Source organism: Apteryx mantelli, chromosome 22 (genome assembly GCF_036417845.1).
Source record: "Apteryx mantelli isolate bAptMan1 chromosome 22, bAptMan1.hap1, whole genome shotgun sequence".
NCBI classification, from domain to species: Eukaryota; Metazoa; Chordata; class Aves; order Apterygiformes; family Apterygidae; genus Apteryx; species Apteryx mantelli.
In genome coordinates, this window is record NC_089999.1 from 13861715 (window position 1) to 13878233 (window position 16519).

Genomic DNA, 16519 nt, shown 5'->3' on the forward strand with positions numbered 1-16519 from the left:
TATCATTTTCTTCTAAAGTTGCGTTATGTCAGTGTGTGATCAGCTACTAGTAAGCTGATAATTAAAAAGTATTTGGCAGTATTTTCTATTTAATGTTCTCCCCCTTTTTCAGCTTAGACATAGAAATTGAAATTTAACTTACAAATATACTTACTGTCTCAACAGGCAAATTCTGCCTCTTGTGGACAAGTTTCATAGCCAAATTCCAATATACATCCATGACAGAGCAAGACTAAGACACTGACACAATAAACAAGTGGCTTCCTGCTTTATTATATTAGCTTTATTCGGACCCATTACTGACTTGCCCAGACCTGTCAGGTTTACTTGCAAACATCTGTGTATTCACATTCTGAGTTGACAGCTTTGTCCAAGAAACATCACACACCTAAAAGCACAACCAGTATTTAATGATGCTAAATATTGTGTACTTTCCCAGAAAAGGAAGCAAGCAGAAAAAGCTGAATGATCTGCAAATAAATGGTGCAAAGACATTGGCCATAAAATCTCATAGTTCTCATCAGTAGCCCTTATACATGAAAAGTAAATTCAGCTGTACTTGATTTGATATTCTGCAGGGTTAAGTCTCATAAGCAATAGCTATCATCACTCTCATGGTCTGGCTACATCAGCCGGTTACCAGGAGGCAAATCACAGGACGAATTAAGAGCATAAGTTAATTTTCCTGTTCTCTTACCCCACATAAACGTGCAGCTCCTCGTACCCAAGGGAAGAGGCGCTGAACTTCAGCGTTCGGAGTCACGGAGGCTCCGCTGACAAAACACGGTGCAGAGTACCAATTTACAGCAAAGTTAGAAAGGTAGGTCAATTTTCTCCATTTAAGAAATGATACTATTTTTACTACTTTCCAAAGTCTGTCAGAGAGATCACTGAATAAAAAACTCCAACCCTACACTTCAGTGCTTCCTGGGGAAAGGTGCAATTTTATTCCAGCACATTTCCATATATCCTCCCAGTCGTGGTCAGTTCTTTTAGCTGACAGTATGCTTGACTCATGACAGGTAGTAAGTAGTACATATATTTTAAAGTGAATGCTACTGTAACCCATTTCAATGAGAGATTATATATTTTTGTCAACATATCACCAACTTCATTCTTGAATTTGTTTCTTACTCTTGGATGTAAACAATCAGGGCCAAAAGAGTGGTTAATCTATTCCCCAGCCTTTCTCTGGATATCAGTGTCTGACTCTGTGAGAACCGCATGTTTCTCTAACTATAGGGAGACCCCAGAAATATTTATAGGTATCTTACACAGCTATTCTACATCAACTTTAGGCAGCATCATCTTCAGTAAACAAGAAACAACTCTGAACAACTGTTTAAGGCTTCCACTCTCTTTTACCTCCTTTTCATGTGTTCCGCTGCATAGGACTGGAGCTGTGGACCTCAGTGCTGAAGGAGCAGGGACGTGACCCACAGACCGTGCTTCTCCAGCGCCCGCAACACACACACTAATGCTCCCTTTGCTTTTACTCACCAACATTCTAACAGCGCACTTAAAATATCACTGCACCTTGGACCAGCTAACAGCAAAGTATCAAGGTTTCAAATGCCAAAACAAGTGCAAAATTACCATTATGTTATTTTCATGTATGGCAGGTTCACATAAACAGCTGCAGGTCTCAGCTCCAAATACTGAAAGTTGAAAAATTTATACAACAACATAATTTTGCTAAGCTGACTTCCACATGAACCCGTTATCAAGTCAGAATCACTATGCCTCTTAACTTCCTTCCCGATACAACACTGCTATTAAGTCAGACAGTGTGGATAATTTTACTTTTCTGATTTTAAACAAAAGGTAGGTAAGCGCTCAAGCATATATTGCCTACTTTTGTATCAAGTTATTTCCAGAAATTTTCTTTACATGTGAAATAACCCTTTCTTACTCTGCAAATGAAAAAAACACATTGTGTGTCAAGTCTTCACAGAATACGTAAGGATGCCCTGGATCACGGCCAGACAGAGTAAACTCTGGGAAGATGGGTCACCACTATCCTTGGCATTTGCATGCTTGATTTCTTGCCTGAAGAGGACAAGATAATAAGATATACATTTTATTTTAATTGACGTGAAATAAGACAGTGTCTGATGGAAAAACTGAACTGGAGGAAAAAGAATGTGATGAGCAAACTGGTGGGTTTTTGTTTTTTTTTGGGGGGGGGGGTGCAACTTTTTAAGGAGAATTTAAGACAGTATCTTCTCTATCTTTGTGTATAGAGGAGACTTAAACCAAAGGGCTCTTTCCTCAAAGGAGAAGCAGCAGCACAGAGAAAAATTCTGTAACCCTGCCACGGGCTTCCCTTGAGGACACCCCTTTTCCACCAGTTAGCCCTGCAGGTTCATGAGCTATTAGCCACGCACCGAAGAGCAGTGCACGTGCGCCCCTTTACAGCGTTCCCTCCTGCCTCCCCTTCGGCAGGGCTACGGAAAATCGCTCCTCAGAATACTCATGCAGGAGCAATGGCACCTTTCACGTTGAATGCCGTTCGTCTAGAGCACGTGAACTGAGTTTAGCACAGATGCTTTAAATAATCCTTTCCCATAAGGCTTCCTAATGCTGTTGTATAACTGGCTTTCAAAGAGTGACAACCCAGGTCAGAGGAAGAAACACCAGTTCACCTCTGAAGAGAGCTGACTTCTGCAGAACTAGTCAACACCGCTTTTCTCATTAAACTCCAACAAAGTCCTTCTGTTGAGCACGTAAAAGATGCCGCACTTCCCCAAGTAGACACTGAAATACCATCATCCCACTCCAAATTAAGCTATCAAGCATGCGGGGTTCCCTTCAATATCTACTTGAGTCCACTGGGCATCTCACCAGAAAAGAGGGAGAAGAAACTGCATTTAAACGGGCTCACTCATAATAAAGGCAACCATGCAAGGATACAACAGCAGTTTTAAATATACTTCTACAGAAAGTATATTTAGTTATTAGTTTATTTAGTAATAAACTAGATATATGAATAGCTTTGTTGTGCATTCAACGCCACTCTTACAAAAGATGGGGAGGACCTCCCCCCCCACCATACATTTGCCTTAGAAAAGGGCCAGGTATCTTCCAAACCAGAAGTGTTCCTGAGAGTGTATTTTCTGGTTTTTTTTCCATTAGAAAAAAAAAATTCTTGTGATGTATACCTGCAGTTTCAGAAATAGTTTCTGGAATGCATTGCTATTACTTGGACAGAATTCAGGGGAGGAATGGAAACACAGGCAGGAGCAGGGAGAAGAAGTGACTCCAGCTGATCCTTCCCCTTTGTGAAGGAAGTCTGACAACTCTGCAAGCGTATTTCATTACAGTAGTGAACAAACAAAACAACTGGGAGAAAACTTGAGTTTCCAAACATCCATTTTTATTCCTAAATTTTAATAACCAGTCTTTTCTACTGACAGCAGTACAACTAGTTTAGAAGGGGTCTGAATATAATACATCATATATATTTTTTTAATTCTGACATTCAACTGTATAAAATTATGTCTAAAACAGTCAGCATGCTTTTTAAAAAAAAAACATTTATTTAAACTGATACATGCTGTCCATGAACACATACCCTTTTCTGGCTATAAGTTAAAATTTATACTAAGCCTATGCAGAAATCAACTTTTGCAAAATTCATCATCCAAGGATATGTAAATTTAAGTGTTCACACACTTAGTTACTCACCTACACAATGCAACATTTAAAAACACATCTTTAGTTAAACTTTTGTAACTTTGTGTGCAGATTTAGTTTCAGGAATCTCTAGGAAAAAATGAAATTAAAAACAAACGGAGTACTTTAAGACAGGCAAACTAGTTTCAGTGTCAGCACTACACACACTCTCTCACTGTCAATCTCTGCATCCCAGTTGAATCTTTAAGGCATCAGCCTACTAGCTAGCGTAAATATAGTGTTCAAACTTAGGTTTCAATAAATCTGTGCCTAGTATAGAGCTACATTGAACATTCAGACATCCCAGTAAAGCCATTCCACAAGTCACACACTGTTCAACGTTTTATGAAAACTAATGTTAGATATGCAAATATGTTTCTCTGATCACAAAATTGTTTCAGTTTTGGTTCAACAACTTATCACTGATGTTCCAAAGGAAAATTTCCATAAACTAACCCTCTTTTTAACCATTTAGTTGTGAAATGTGAAAGATGCACAAGATAATCTAATTTAATACAAGTTAATTACTGTTAGAAACTCATATGGTCACTTAATACTGCAAGGTGAAGTTTCATTTAAGATTTTGTGAAGACCCATTTCAGCCAGCACAATAGGCTCAAAGGTGACTCAAAGACCTTAAAGAGGTCACAAAAGCTTAGTACTGCTTTTAAAGACACAGAATCAGGGCATAAGGTAAGTGGCCCTACTCATCTGGTTTCCTTCCACTCCATCCAATGAGTCAAGAGTGCTGAAGGTGCAGAAAAGGAGTCAAGTCAAATGAAGGCAATTTCCCAAGTTTTTCCCCAAATAAAAGGAGGGGGAAGCTAAAGATTGATTTGTATAAGTGTTTTCTCATAGAGTTTCTATTTTAGAGCTATAAATCACTGCAAAAAAAGTTTATGTAAAGTAGGTAAGAACACAAAATTTATGTAACGAAAGTTTCTTCATGCTACTTGGTCACTGCTCCTTCGATTGGCATGGGCTTGTGCACTCTTTAAGTGCAGAAACGACAAGCAGCCCAGGCCTTTCGCTTTAACGGCTACAAAATCTCTTATTTCCAAATGGTAACAGCTATATTATACTTTCATTTTTCTTCCACCTCTGAATGTCATTAAGCCTGAAGTCTCCCTAAAAGCGATGTAAGAGTTTGAGAACTTTCACAGCTACAAATTTAACAGAATTTAAGCATTTCTTCCTTACCTTACCTGCTTGACAGCAAGGGGTTTTGGTTGTTCCCCCCCTTCCCCCCCTTTTTTTTTTAAAAAAGCAAAAAAAAACCCCTCTGGCATGACTACAAAATCCCAGAAGGAAGAAACAGTTTGAAATTTATTTTACCTTCCACACTGATATTGAACAGAAGTTCATTTTGTTTGTTGCTGTGAAAATCAAAAACATAATACAAGAAATATGAACATATACTTATTTGTTGGATTTCTAATTGCATCATGCCTAGGAATCTATATTTAAGCAGCAGAACTCAACTATAAAGTTAGAGGTTATATTCAGAAAGGTTCCTCAAAGCTTGCTTTTGGCCTTCAACCTGAATTTGGAATAAGGTTCAGTTATTATCCAGTGGTAAAACACTAAATAAATTTTCCAATTCTTAAAGTTGCTGTCTACTTGAAAATTGCCTATTTGAAAAACAGTATTTCTGAGGGGGGATATGATAAAAGTCATATAGTATAACAGAGCACAAATTTTCTAGGAAAGTAAGTTTCAGCCTGAGTACTCAATCTACAACAGTAAAAAAGCACAACTGAAAGATGAAAAATGATAAGAATAAAAAAAAGTAGGGATTAAAAGTTTTATTTAATTGAATAAAAAAATCTTAAATTCACATTAGATAAGATTTCCTTTAGAAATAAGTAAATTCCCAAAATGCCTTGTTTGCAAGCATGTATGGGCTAATTATGTAAATCGTTCAATACAAACAGAAGATGCTGCTGGAGAAGTGGCTTGCTCTGCTTGTTCTCAAGTTTTTACGTGAGCTCAGAGGGACTGCAGAAAGTTCACCACTGATGACACCTCCTCAGCTCACAACAACGCTTTATACTGCAAGAGGCACCACCAATGAAACTGCCACCACTGGCCCCCAGCAGCAGTGCCACCAGCAAGGAGCACGCCGTGGACAGCCGCACTCGCGCCACCATCAAGAGCTCCCCCCCCCAGCATCTCCCCAACTAGCAGCTCAAACACGAGCCCCAAGCACAACCATTTCTAACCATGCCACAAGCAAGCACAACATCAGCAGGAGTCTCACAAGCAAGCACCCCGCTGGCGCCAGCGGCAGCCCCGCCGGCATCCCAGACGCACACCCCACCAGCAGCAGAAGCCCCAGAGCAACCACATGAACTCCACCAGCAGCGGTGCCACCGGCACGAGCTCAGCTACTGCCAGCTGCACTAGCAACAGCCCCGCTGGCAACAGCGGCAAAAGCAACACCGAGAGCCCCGCTGGCACGAAAAGCATCGGCCAGAATCCCACCACCACCACGAACCCCAACACACCCGCGAGATCTACCAGCACCAGTAAACACCTCATTGACAACATGACCCTCGCTACCCCAGCCAGTGCCAGTGGGAACTCCCCCGGCCTCAGCGGCACCACCACCACGCACCCCACTGACAGCCAAACCAGCCCACACCTCACCAGCAACACCGTCACCACCGGCAAAAGCACCACCGACAGCACAGAGAAAAGGAACGACAGCTCTGGTGTTATCTGTCTTTACCATTCTGCCTTTCCTTGCACTTATCACTTGGTTGTGAGCACAATGATTATTGCTTTTTTAAAGAAGTCTGAGAATGACGTCTAGTACTGAGTTTAATTATTATGGATACTGTCTTGAACACGCTGTCCTCACTCCATGGATTTCATAGTGCAATTACTTAATAACTAGATTTAAATACCTAGTTTAAATTACATACTTACTGTAATTGCAGCCTTGCTTTATTTCAATCAAATACAGATTTTTTTTAATTTTTTTTTTGAACAGAGGTAACTGACTTAGACTTTAATGTGATTAATATGAAACTCTGGGATATTCTTCCCAAATTTTTCAGTAGTGCAGCGTATGTTACTCATTGTTATGAATCATTATCTTCCAGAGTAGGGAAGACTTAAAGCTTTCAATCTTGCCTAATTGAAAAAACATGGTCTTTTGCAAAACTTGTAGTTCACACTTCAGCATTTGCATTTCTCATCACTTAGCGATATTTTCACACACCTCGAACATTTTCAAAATCATGGAATTACTTTCTTAGAACACGTTGGTAAAACTGATGTAACACCACACTATTGACTATGCATGAAACTTCTAAACATTTGTATCACTCTTGGAAAAGGGATATGGGGATTTCTGAGAAATTTTATCCCATGTTTTAGTTTTTTGCTCATTTTGTACTTCAGAAAAAGACAGTAAAATCACCGATGAAGGGTTAAAGTAATGTGATGTAGATGTAGTTAACTTACACAGTGAAAAACAATAAAATTATTTAAAACTTCAGGTACATTTCTACAGGCACTCATGTACTACTGGATGGAAAAACTATGGCAGTTCTGATCAGAAAATATCTCAATTCAAAAATACTCCATCACCAAAATTTAAGAAATAAGCTATTCTCAGATTCTTGTAAAGAAGTTGGTGTCCCTTTCCTAGATAAACTTGATACTTTTGATTTTACAAGTTTATTTTAGACAGGGGAGGTGAAAGTTTCCTTACCGCCGAGCAATGTAGTAGAAAACAGGATTGCCAGCTTTTGATGTCCCAGCTTGGTAGAAAATATTTAACGTTTTCAGTGCTTTGAACTCCTCTTTTTCATGTACCTGATGCCTAAAAAGCGGTACATTGATATCAACTTTTCACAAGCAACTTGACAAAAAAAACCTTCTTTACTTATATGTTTAGACAAAAGTATTAATAAGTTCACACAATTCTGAACCTTTTAAAACTGTACAAATTACTGTTTTTTTCAGGTTTTCAATTTAATTTTGGATCCACAAATTAAAATCTTATACTCAAAAACATAAAAGGTATTTGTAGAGGCAGCTTTTTAAACTCCCCCTCAAAATGAAAGCTAGAACGATAACTGCTTATAATACCTGACATGCTAAAGTCTAAAAACCCACAAGGCGTTTCTCCCTCCACAATAATCTCATTACCTTGTCATAAATTCTTCAAATTTGGAACTAGTGAGATTTAAACTGGACCAATGGGTGTCTGCCACAGGTTTGTGCTCCGGAGGACCCAGATAGGCAAGAAGAGTAGCCATTTTGTCAAAAGGTCGTCTTCCGACAGCCTTGTGGTCCCTAGAAACAGCAGATTACTTAAAAGACAAGTCTTTCTTCACTCAGCATTTTTGATTTGTGTCCAATACCCTTTCTTTACCTTGAACAGGCTAATTTTTTTTTAAAGCAAATTGTGTTCACTGAAGAAATTAGAAAAATGTTACCCCTGTAACAAATGTTACAAAAGTTATGATACATTGGCATACAATTTTACGCTTGCACAAAAGGTTGGCAGCAAAGACGGCAACAGTTATGCACATTTCCCAACAACAGGTTGTCAGTAAGACAAAAAAAGCTTCCAAAGGTGAGATTTTCTGCCACGACATTCTTCTCAGTAATTGTTACAAAAGCATTTGAAAGGATTTCAAAATATTGATTTCCCACCAGCAGCTCCCTTCTCCATAAAATCTCCAAAATCTTACCTGTTGCTGGAAAGGTACTGGCCAATTTTCTCCTGATTGTTCCACAGCAACCGGTGCAGAGCGAGCACATTGCCATCGCTGATGAAGGACAGGCTGTGGTTGACGGTGTCGCTAGCTGGGCAATCGGATGCAATATCAAGGAAAAACCTGAAGTTGAAAACCAGTTGTTCCCATAAGCACGGAAGGGAAGGGAAAGCAGCTGAGCAGTCTCAAGACAAGGGGAAAGGCTATAAGCACGCTTTCCCGCTCATGGGTTACACGTGACAAAGGTTCTTTGCCTAAGTTTCCAAAGGGCCTACCTTCGTGCTGCATCAAAATTGCTTTTGACAAAATCATTAAAAGGCCGCATATGTTCTTCTTTTGTAAACAGGACATGGTTGGCAATACTCTGAAGTATCTAAATGACAAAAAGACAGATAAAGCCACATATAGGTTTAATGTATCAACTGTTAGGGTTGCCAGTGTAACTTCACTGTCAGAAATACCCATTTTAACTTATTGTGAAACTTCAGAACAAAGAAAAGTCACACAAACCAGTAAATATACAATACTTTCACTACACTTTCACTTTCAAAATATTTTCTTTTATGGAACTATTAGAAATAAGTTCACTTATTTATGAACTTTAATCGAGTTTATAACAGGAAAAGAAACAGTCTTTCAAATATACTGTTTAGTCTTATTATTTCTTCTGGAAATTTTACAGACATATCTAAAGGCAGTAGCATATACGTAAAGAAAATAACAATTTCTCAACCTTTAAAATGGATAATATACACAGGCCACAAAGTCTACACATCGTCATTAAGCCTTCATTTATTTATTTACTTATTTGCAGGAAAATGTACTACATGACAGAAGTCTTGAGATTAAGGATAGCAAGAACGACTTCTTTAGAGCTAGTATGAATTTTTAATCACTATCTGGCTGCAAAAATTCTCATTATTCAAGAAGCAATGTTAGTTTCTTTATTTATTTTTAAGTAAGGTTAGAAGCTCAAGTGAAAGATGCCAGAAGGCATTCTGTTATTTTACACCCAATTTGGAAAAATGTCTCTTCCATACAGACCTTTTCCCATAATAGTTAGATTGTTGTCAGCTACAACATTAATATTATGATGTATAATCGTAGCATAGAAACTACAGTTCAAATAAACATAGTCTTTGCTACAAATAACTACAAGTTGAACTAAATTTTCTCATAACTATTCAATGAAAGAAAGCAAATCAGACAGAACACCCAGTACGAGCAAATAAAAACATATGCTGATTCACCTTCGACATCAGTTTCAATCCCCTTTCAATTCTCGGTGGAGGCTTTTTGTCCAAAATCCCTGCCTCATAAGGGGAGACGATGGCGGGGTTGATGAACCGCAGGAACATAGCGCTTCCGACCGCTCCGATGCTGTTCTGCGGGAACCGCTGGCTAACAACCTAGAGGTTGAGAATTATAAAAAATATTTTTGCATTAAAGGAAGGGGAAGAAAAGTTGAAAAAAAGTCTTGTACGGTAGTCCAGTTTTAAGTACTCTTTCCACACCATTCAAGATCAACACGTTTGGGGAGGATTAGCCTGACTTGCATCGTACACCAGTCAGAAAAGAGGGGAAAAATGGGTAAGTGGGGGCCGGGGGGCGCTGCCGGACACTGTCTAATTTTACTTCAGCTTTATACAAACTTTCTCGTTAGTGTGAAAATACCACGCTTGCAGTTGTACAAAGCCAAGCAAGCAAGTTTCAAAGTTACTGACCACCTAATTCCAGGACCCTGCCACTGAACGCAGAACGGACGAGCGCCGCGTGTTTGTGCTCAGGCAGGCAGAGTCTTCCAAGCAAACGCAAGCAACTCCTTTCCATCTCTCTGACCTTTTACTTGCGTACTTATAATTTCACTATTACTCACAAGAGCGTCTCCAAAAATAAAGTTTATGCTGTAAAGCTTCAGGAGTTACTTAAATTTGAGGGAAGGAGATACTTGGAGAAGCTCTTCAGACCTATCCTATCTCAGCAGATTTGCCAAAGAAGGAAAGACAGCATGATCCAGAGCCGAGTGGAAAATTTTCGCTTGGCCAGGGTTCTTCTCTACCTATAAATATGCTGTCCAAAATCACCTAGCGGGAATTTGCAAGAAGAACTACAGATTTAAGATATTTTTCTTTTCTACCTAAAATGAAAAAAAATAGTATTTTTTGAAATGGTTAAAAAAAAATGGGTGGGATGTTGTTCTCATTTTTTAATACACTACATGTGGTTCTATAAAGATTCAATACCAACGTGTGTATCTTTGTACAAGTAACAGTGATTAATCGTAACGAGTCAGATTCTACTTTGCTCATAATCAGCTTATCAGGTTTTATATTCCAGGAGTTACATTGTTTAAAAAAATTTAAGAAAACAAACCCCATCTTACTAAAATACTGTAAAACATGACTAGTGCAATCTCAAATCATATTGAAATTCTTCAGAAAACAGAGAAAGCTATTAGCACATACATAATATATCAAGAATCACTTTATTTCAATAGCAACTTCATTTACAGTTACCTTGTGATATAATTACTGATAACATTTTCTTGTAAAATATTAGTTTGCACAATGATTTTGCATTTAAACATAATTACTGTTCTGCTCAGTTACAGCAAAAAGATAAGGGAGTATTTAATAAAAGTCTAAATTTCCATTCTGCCTCTGTTTTATTCAGAGTATTCATACATTGTATTCTGAGGTCATTGTCAAAAGAAAAGTATAAATCTTAGCCTTTCAGGACACCACTCTAACAACATATATATAAAAACAAACAATATAACTAAGCTGACAGCCTAAACTTTTGTCTTTAACACAGTGAGATACTTAAAATGGGAAATCTGCTTGTCTTATCTTAGTAAATAAATACAAATACTAAATTTTATTGCATAGTCACAAGGCAAAAAAAGGAAAATATATCAGAAGCAAGTCACATAAGTATCTATTCCTTCCGGTAACCCATATGTGTTAACTGTCCTTCTCCCAGGATGCAAGCTGCAGTCAAGTTATCCACCAAAGTGTTAAAACAATTAAACAGACTCATACTTTCCCCAAAACCAAGGAAAACATTTTCCTTCTGCATTTTTTTGTTCGATTTGAAGATGGTGGCAAAGGTAGAAGAATCAGAATATTAAATACTGAGCAGTAAGGTTAAACATGTCTTTCTGTTTACTCAAATAGGCACACAGAGAATATTTTTAAATATAACTTAATTCCAGTGTTAATTGAAATGGAAGCTATTTTGTGCCAGAATTAGTAGAATGATTTTACAGTGAAGGTCAAATAGACTGAAGTGAAGATGTTTTGAACAAACAGCAAAAGATTTCTGTTGTGCTTTGAAAGAAATGGCTAATAAAAAGGTCTCCAAACTTACTGATTTTTTGTTTTCCTTTTTTTCTTTTACGGTAGCTTTATTCAGTAGAGAGTGGCAAGTTGCCTACAGAACAGAGATGAGCACAAACAAGTCACAGCACCAACTACATACAGCAACAAAAAACCAATGTTGACTTGTACATAAATTACACAGTAAAATGTAACAAACATAACCAACAGAAAATGAAATATATAAACTAAAGACTGATGATGGAGTTTTTATTCCACACATTCTTTTTATTAAATCTTATTTACAAAGCACTAAATACAAAACAAGCAAATGTTGCGTTTCAATCATTTCTACTATTTCTGGCTAGATTAAAAGTCAAACCACATTAATGTGCTCATGGTATACAATATTGGGCATTAAATGGTATATTCAGCTTTCAAATGTATTTCATCATCCCCAAATAATTTTAATGGTTGAAATATTAAAATGTTACACCTTTGAGATACACATTACTTTTAAAATAAATTTAAAGTTTTAAGTCTTCCCAATGTTTCTCTGTGTGTCCTTCAATTTAGTTAGGTCTGTGAGTCATCACAGTTTTTATTACTTTGATAGCTAAACACTGCCGTAAAACACTTCTGTGAAAAAAAGAAGGGAAAAAAAAGCCAGCAGGTCTACACCTAATTTATTATAGATTTCCAAATCAAGACATCTGACTTGATTGTCTCTATTTCTGAATTTCATTTCAGTGGAAAGGGACCCACCAAGAAGCATTACACTCCTATTCCACACCAGGATTTGAGCAAGCTGAGACAGTACGTCAGCTTTGCCTCCTGCTCCCCCCTGGACAGAGGGGAATCGAGCTCCAGTGGCTCAATCCCACATCTTTCGCATTAGCTGAAATAGTAAATTAGCATCACTAAAAAACCCTATACCAAACAGAACTTGGAGCTGTACCAACAGAAAGGTGGCAGCATTCAGCAGGCTGAGAGCAAACACACACCAGCAGTTCAAATAAACTTCAGAGAATCACACAGAAAAGAACTGGAAGAGAATTTCTACAATTTAAGAACGTGACAGAGTGAAGAGCAAGTGTTAACAAGTAGTAAAAAAAATGACACTAACCAAGTTAAAATTACATAGTTCAAATTTGTGCAAGAACTATTAATATTTAAACAAAGGTGCGCCTGCCAAAATTGACTTCGTATACCTTCTAGAAAGAAACTCAGTTAACCTCTGAAGCAGTCTTATACATGCTCCATTTATTAGGCTAAGATATTTAAAGTAAATCAAATTTCCACCCCTATTTATGAAGAAGAATGATGTGTTTGCATGCGTTTTTATGAAAAAGCCAGCACAATTTCTTTGTATGAGGCATTTCAACCAGGTTTGTTCTCGACCTCATAACACCACTGTGGAACATGTATTACCTGAAAACCAGCAAGAGTGAATCTGTCACAGTAACCAGAGCACTAAAACTTAGTTGCATAATGTTTCCACAAGAAAATAGCTCTGTTCTGGTTAAAAACAACCACCAGCCAGTGTAGACCCCAATATCCAACTAAATACATAACCTGCTTTTCTGTGATATCACTACATTAATTGGAACTAGTTGCAAATCATTTATAGAATGCATCTGATCAGTATTTGCTGCACACACTTACTTTAGGACTCCGCGTATGAGCATAAAAAGAGATGGGGCAAAATTCAGTCTCATTTACCATTACACCATTGTTTGGGATGGAAGGTAGCCAGTTACCTTATAAAAGTTCCCTAAGTGTATTAATCCATTTTTTGTCATGAGAACCATACAAAATATTCAGATTTTAATTGTACTTTCTTTCAGACAAAGGCAGCCTTGACCAGTCTGTTCAAAACTCTAGAATATGAATGTACAGAACGAATTATTACACTATTTGTGATGTACATAACATTTGTCCACAAATATACATGGTACTAGAAACGGTCAAAGCAGTAAAAGTTGAAGCGGAATGTCAGCCTGTTGAAAGATTCAAATTCACCAGATCCAATTGTCTGATTAATACTTAAAAAATAAACTCAGATTTTCCAGATAATTCCATGTGTATGTTTGGCAAAGCCCAGTAAGGCATTTGGTTTCATGAACAAACTACCCGTGTTACCAAAACAATGTAGAAGCAACACTAAAAATGGTAAGTGTTGAGATGCTCTCAGAGAAGAGTCTTAGACAATACCCTTTGGTGTACACATATTTTAGTAATTCCATTTAATGTAGAAATTAAGAATGGTTTGCACAGAAACAACTTTAAGCAAATTATCTCTGAAATGGAAATAAAAGTCTGATATATCCTAGGAGCAGCACACAAAAGCTATCCTAGGAAAAGATGTGGTACAAAGTAACAGCAAATAACCAAAGCAACAGTGAAGGGTTTCGCTGACCTTTTTCAGTAGACAACACTTAAATACGCTCCCCGCCAACATCTGTGAGACCGACTGTTGAACTCGAAGGAAACCAACTTGCCCCCCTCATTTCCCAGTTTCCCCAAAGAAACCCTGGATACATCCTCCCTGTCACCGCTGTCACACAGAGAACCGATGGCTTTCCAAGCCAGCTACCGAAACCCTGACGGTGAAAACAAAAGCACATCATTCGTGCGCCCAAGGCCTTCCAGCAACTCACAGCAACTAGCCAAGAGTCACAACAGGCACAACATACAAATCAGCGCTTTTCAATTCCAAGGGCTGAAAATCACGGCAGTTGCATTTATTAATACAGTGCTCGCTATAAAAAATAAAAATATTCTATACTGCATAGAACTTCTCTTATTACTCATAATTAGTAATAAATATTACTACTAACAGCATTAAAGTTTTGCTTCGCTGTAATTTAAGACAAGAATACTTTCATTTTCCACAGTGATCGCCACATGCAACTAAGCATGACAGCTTGTGTTCCTTCCTTCCAAACAGCTCAGACATCTATTTTCCCTGTTTTACTTTAGACCCTGAGACACAAGTCCCTCCTTGAGAGGCCAAAAATAGCTCTTCCACAACACTTAACTGAGCCCGTAGCTTGCAGTCTCTGCTCTGCGTAGCTCTTCCGTGACCGCCTTCCCCAAAAGGGCTGAAAACTATAATTCCTGTGAATCCTGAGGGCAGGAGGGACGTGGCCCGCTGGAGTTTCTAGCATCAGCTAAACGCAGCAGAGCAACACACAGCAAAGCAGAGAGCTCCGCGAGCACGCTGGGCTCGGCAACCCGCCGCTGCAGAGCGAGAAGCGGCCGCGGGCCCGGGCGCAGCGGAGGCCAGGTACGGAGGCGAGGGAGCGCGGGCACCGCGACAGGAAAGTACCGCTCCAGAGGAATTTAGTCGGCAGAGGACAGCGCGCTGCTCAGGAAGGTTTCCTCCCTGTAAGCATCATCTGTAGATGGCAGCAGAAGCAAGCAAGGAAGGGGGTGGTCCCAGTTTGACGCCTTTCCTTTTCAAACCTTACGTGACAGCCAAGCCAAGAAGGCAGCCTTACTGACTTGCCTCTTGGAAAGAGCCCTGTAAATATATCTGTGCCTCCTGCAGGTTCTCTTCCTCTTATTTATTTGATGAATTTCTTTCGAACAATGCCTCAACGCTCCCTGCTTGCAAAATGTTTCATCGCTCATTCGATGAAAGCAGAGCAGCCCCTGGCACATGGTAACATACTCCCAGGCATGGGGCAGGAGACGGGCAGCTCTTCAGTACTTCCATCAGAACGTGTGCAGCCCTTATCAGCAGAAAGATAGTTCACTTTATAAACTGAAATGCATACCTGCTTTCATTCTACTTCTCAGCTACAGGGAGTTCATCTATACCTAGCCATCCTCAAAAGTACAGAGCATCTGTAGCGTCCCAGTTACAAGGCTAATTATGTTTATTAAATCACGTGCTAGTGGACATTCTTCCCAGTACTACAAGTTAATGGCTTTCCTTACAGCTGCCCCCCGGAAGCTAGAGACCCCTGCATCCAGAAAACGACTACGAGACACGACAGAGCGTGACCAGAACGAAGCCTGAATGATGCAGCGTCTTGACCCAGCTGGTTTCAGGAAGCTCACACAACCACACATGTATTTCTCTACTGAATATAGCCAACAGCATTTTAGATCCGTACTTCCTTCCATTATACTCTGTTTAAAATTCATATTTTCTAAAATTTAGGAGTCCTAACTACTTTAGTCCCACTGAAGTCCATATAGGTTTTCTTCTGTGAGCACCTTATATTCTTTTAAACACATTTTCTATGAAAAAAAATCAAACTATGAGATTGCGTCCACCTGGATGACTAAATAATACTCTTGGAGAAGTGGCCTGAATAATTACTTTTATAGATTATTTTTGAAAAAAACACTTCAGAGATAAATACTCGAAGTAATTCTATCTTTATGCAGAGAACAAAAAATATTTAAAATCAGCAGCTGCACAAGTAGCGACTTTATTCATAGAGTTAACGTTTATCAGGGATGTGATCTATAAGACTTTTGGATAATATGTTGCCTTTACATAGGACCAATTAAATCAGAAATAAGAAGTAAACACACACACTGCTTTTACATTCAAAACATTAGTTTTGCATCTCTCAACCCAGCAGTGACGATTTTCTTTTTGCTGCCTTCCCAATAAAGGACTCATATGATAAACTGATAAAAGGAACTACACCCATTACGTCCACAGTTAATCTTTAGTCTCCCAGAGATGCTAAAGCACTGAGATTGTTGCTGTCTTATTAGCTCTGAGTTCTTAGCTGTGATTCAATTCCTTAAAAAATAACATTAAGTCACCTC

At 38.6% G+C, this 16519-nt stretch overlaps 1 protein-coding gene across 2 annotated transcripts in view; it reads right to left on the bottom strand.

Annotated features, from left to right (window-relative positions):
- Positions 1 to 16519, bottom strand: part of NF1 (neurofibromin 1) — a 111429-nt gene that overhangs the window by 52344 nt on the left and 42566 nt on the right. The window contains exons 31-36 of one of the 2 annotated variants that reach the window (XM_067309669.1): positions 11778 to 11840; positions 9659 to 9817; positions 8684 to 8781; positions 8385 to 8531; positions 7837 to 7983; positions 7397 to 7507 (exon numbers count right to left, since the gene is read on the bottom strand). In XM_067309669.1, the coding sequence (XP_067165770.1) occupies positions 7397 to 7507; positions 7837 to 7983; positions 8385 to 8531; positions 8684 to 8781; positions 9659 to 9817; positions 11778 to 11840 (725 nt within the window). The remainder of the gene's footprint in view (positions 1 to 7396; positions 7508 to 7836; positions 7984 to 8384; positions 8532 to 8683; positions 8782 to 9658; positions 9818 to 11777; positions 11841 to 16519) is intronic. The other variant, XM_067309670.1, reaches the window with a different exon arrangement.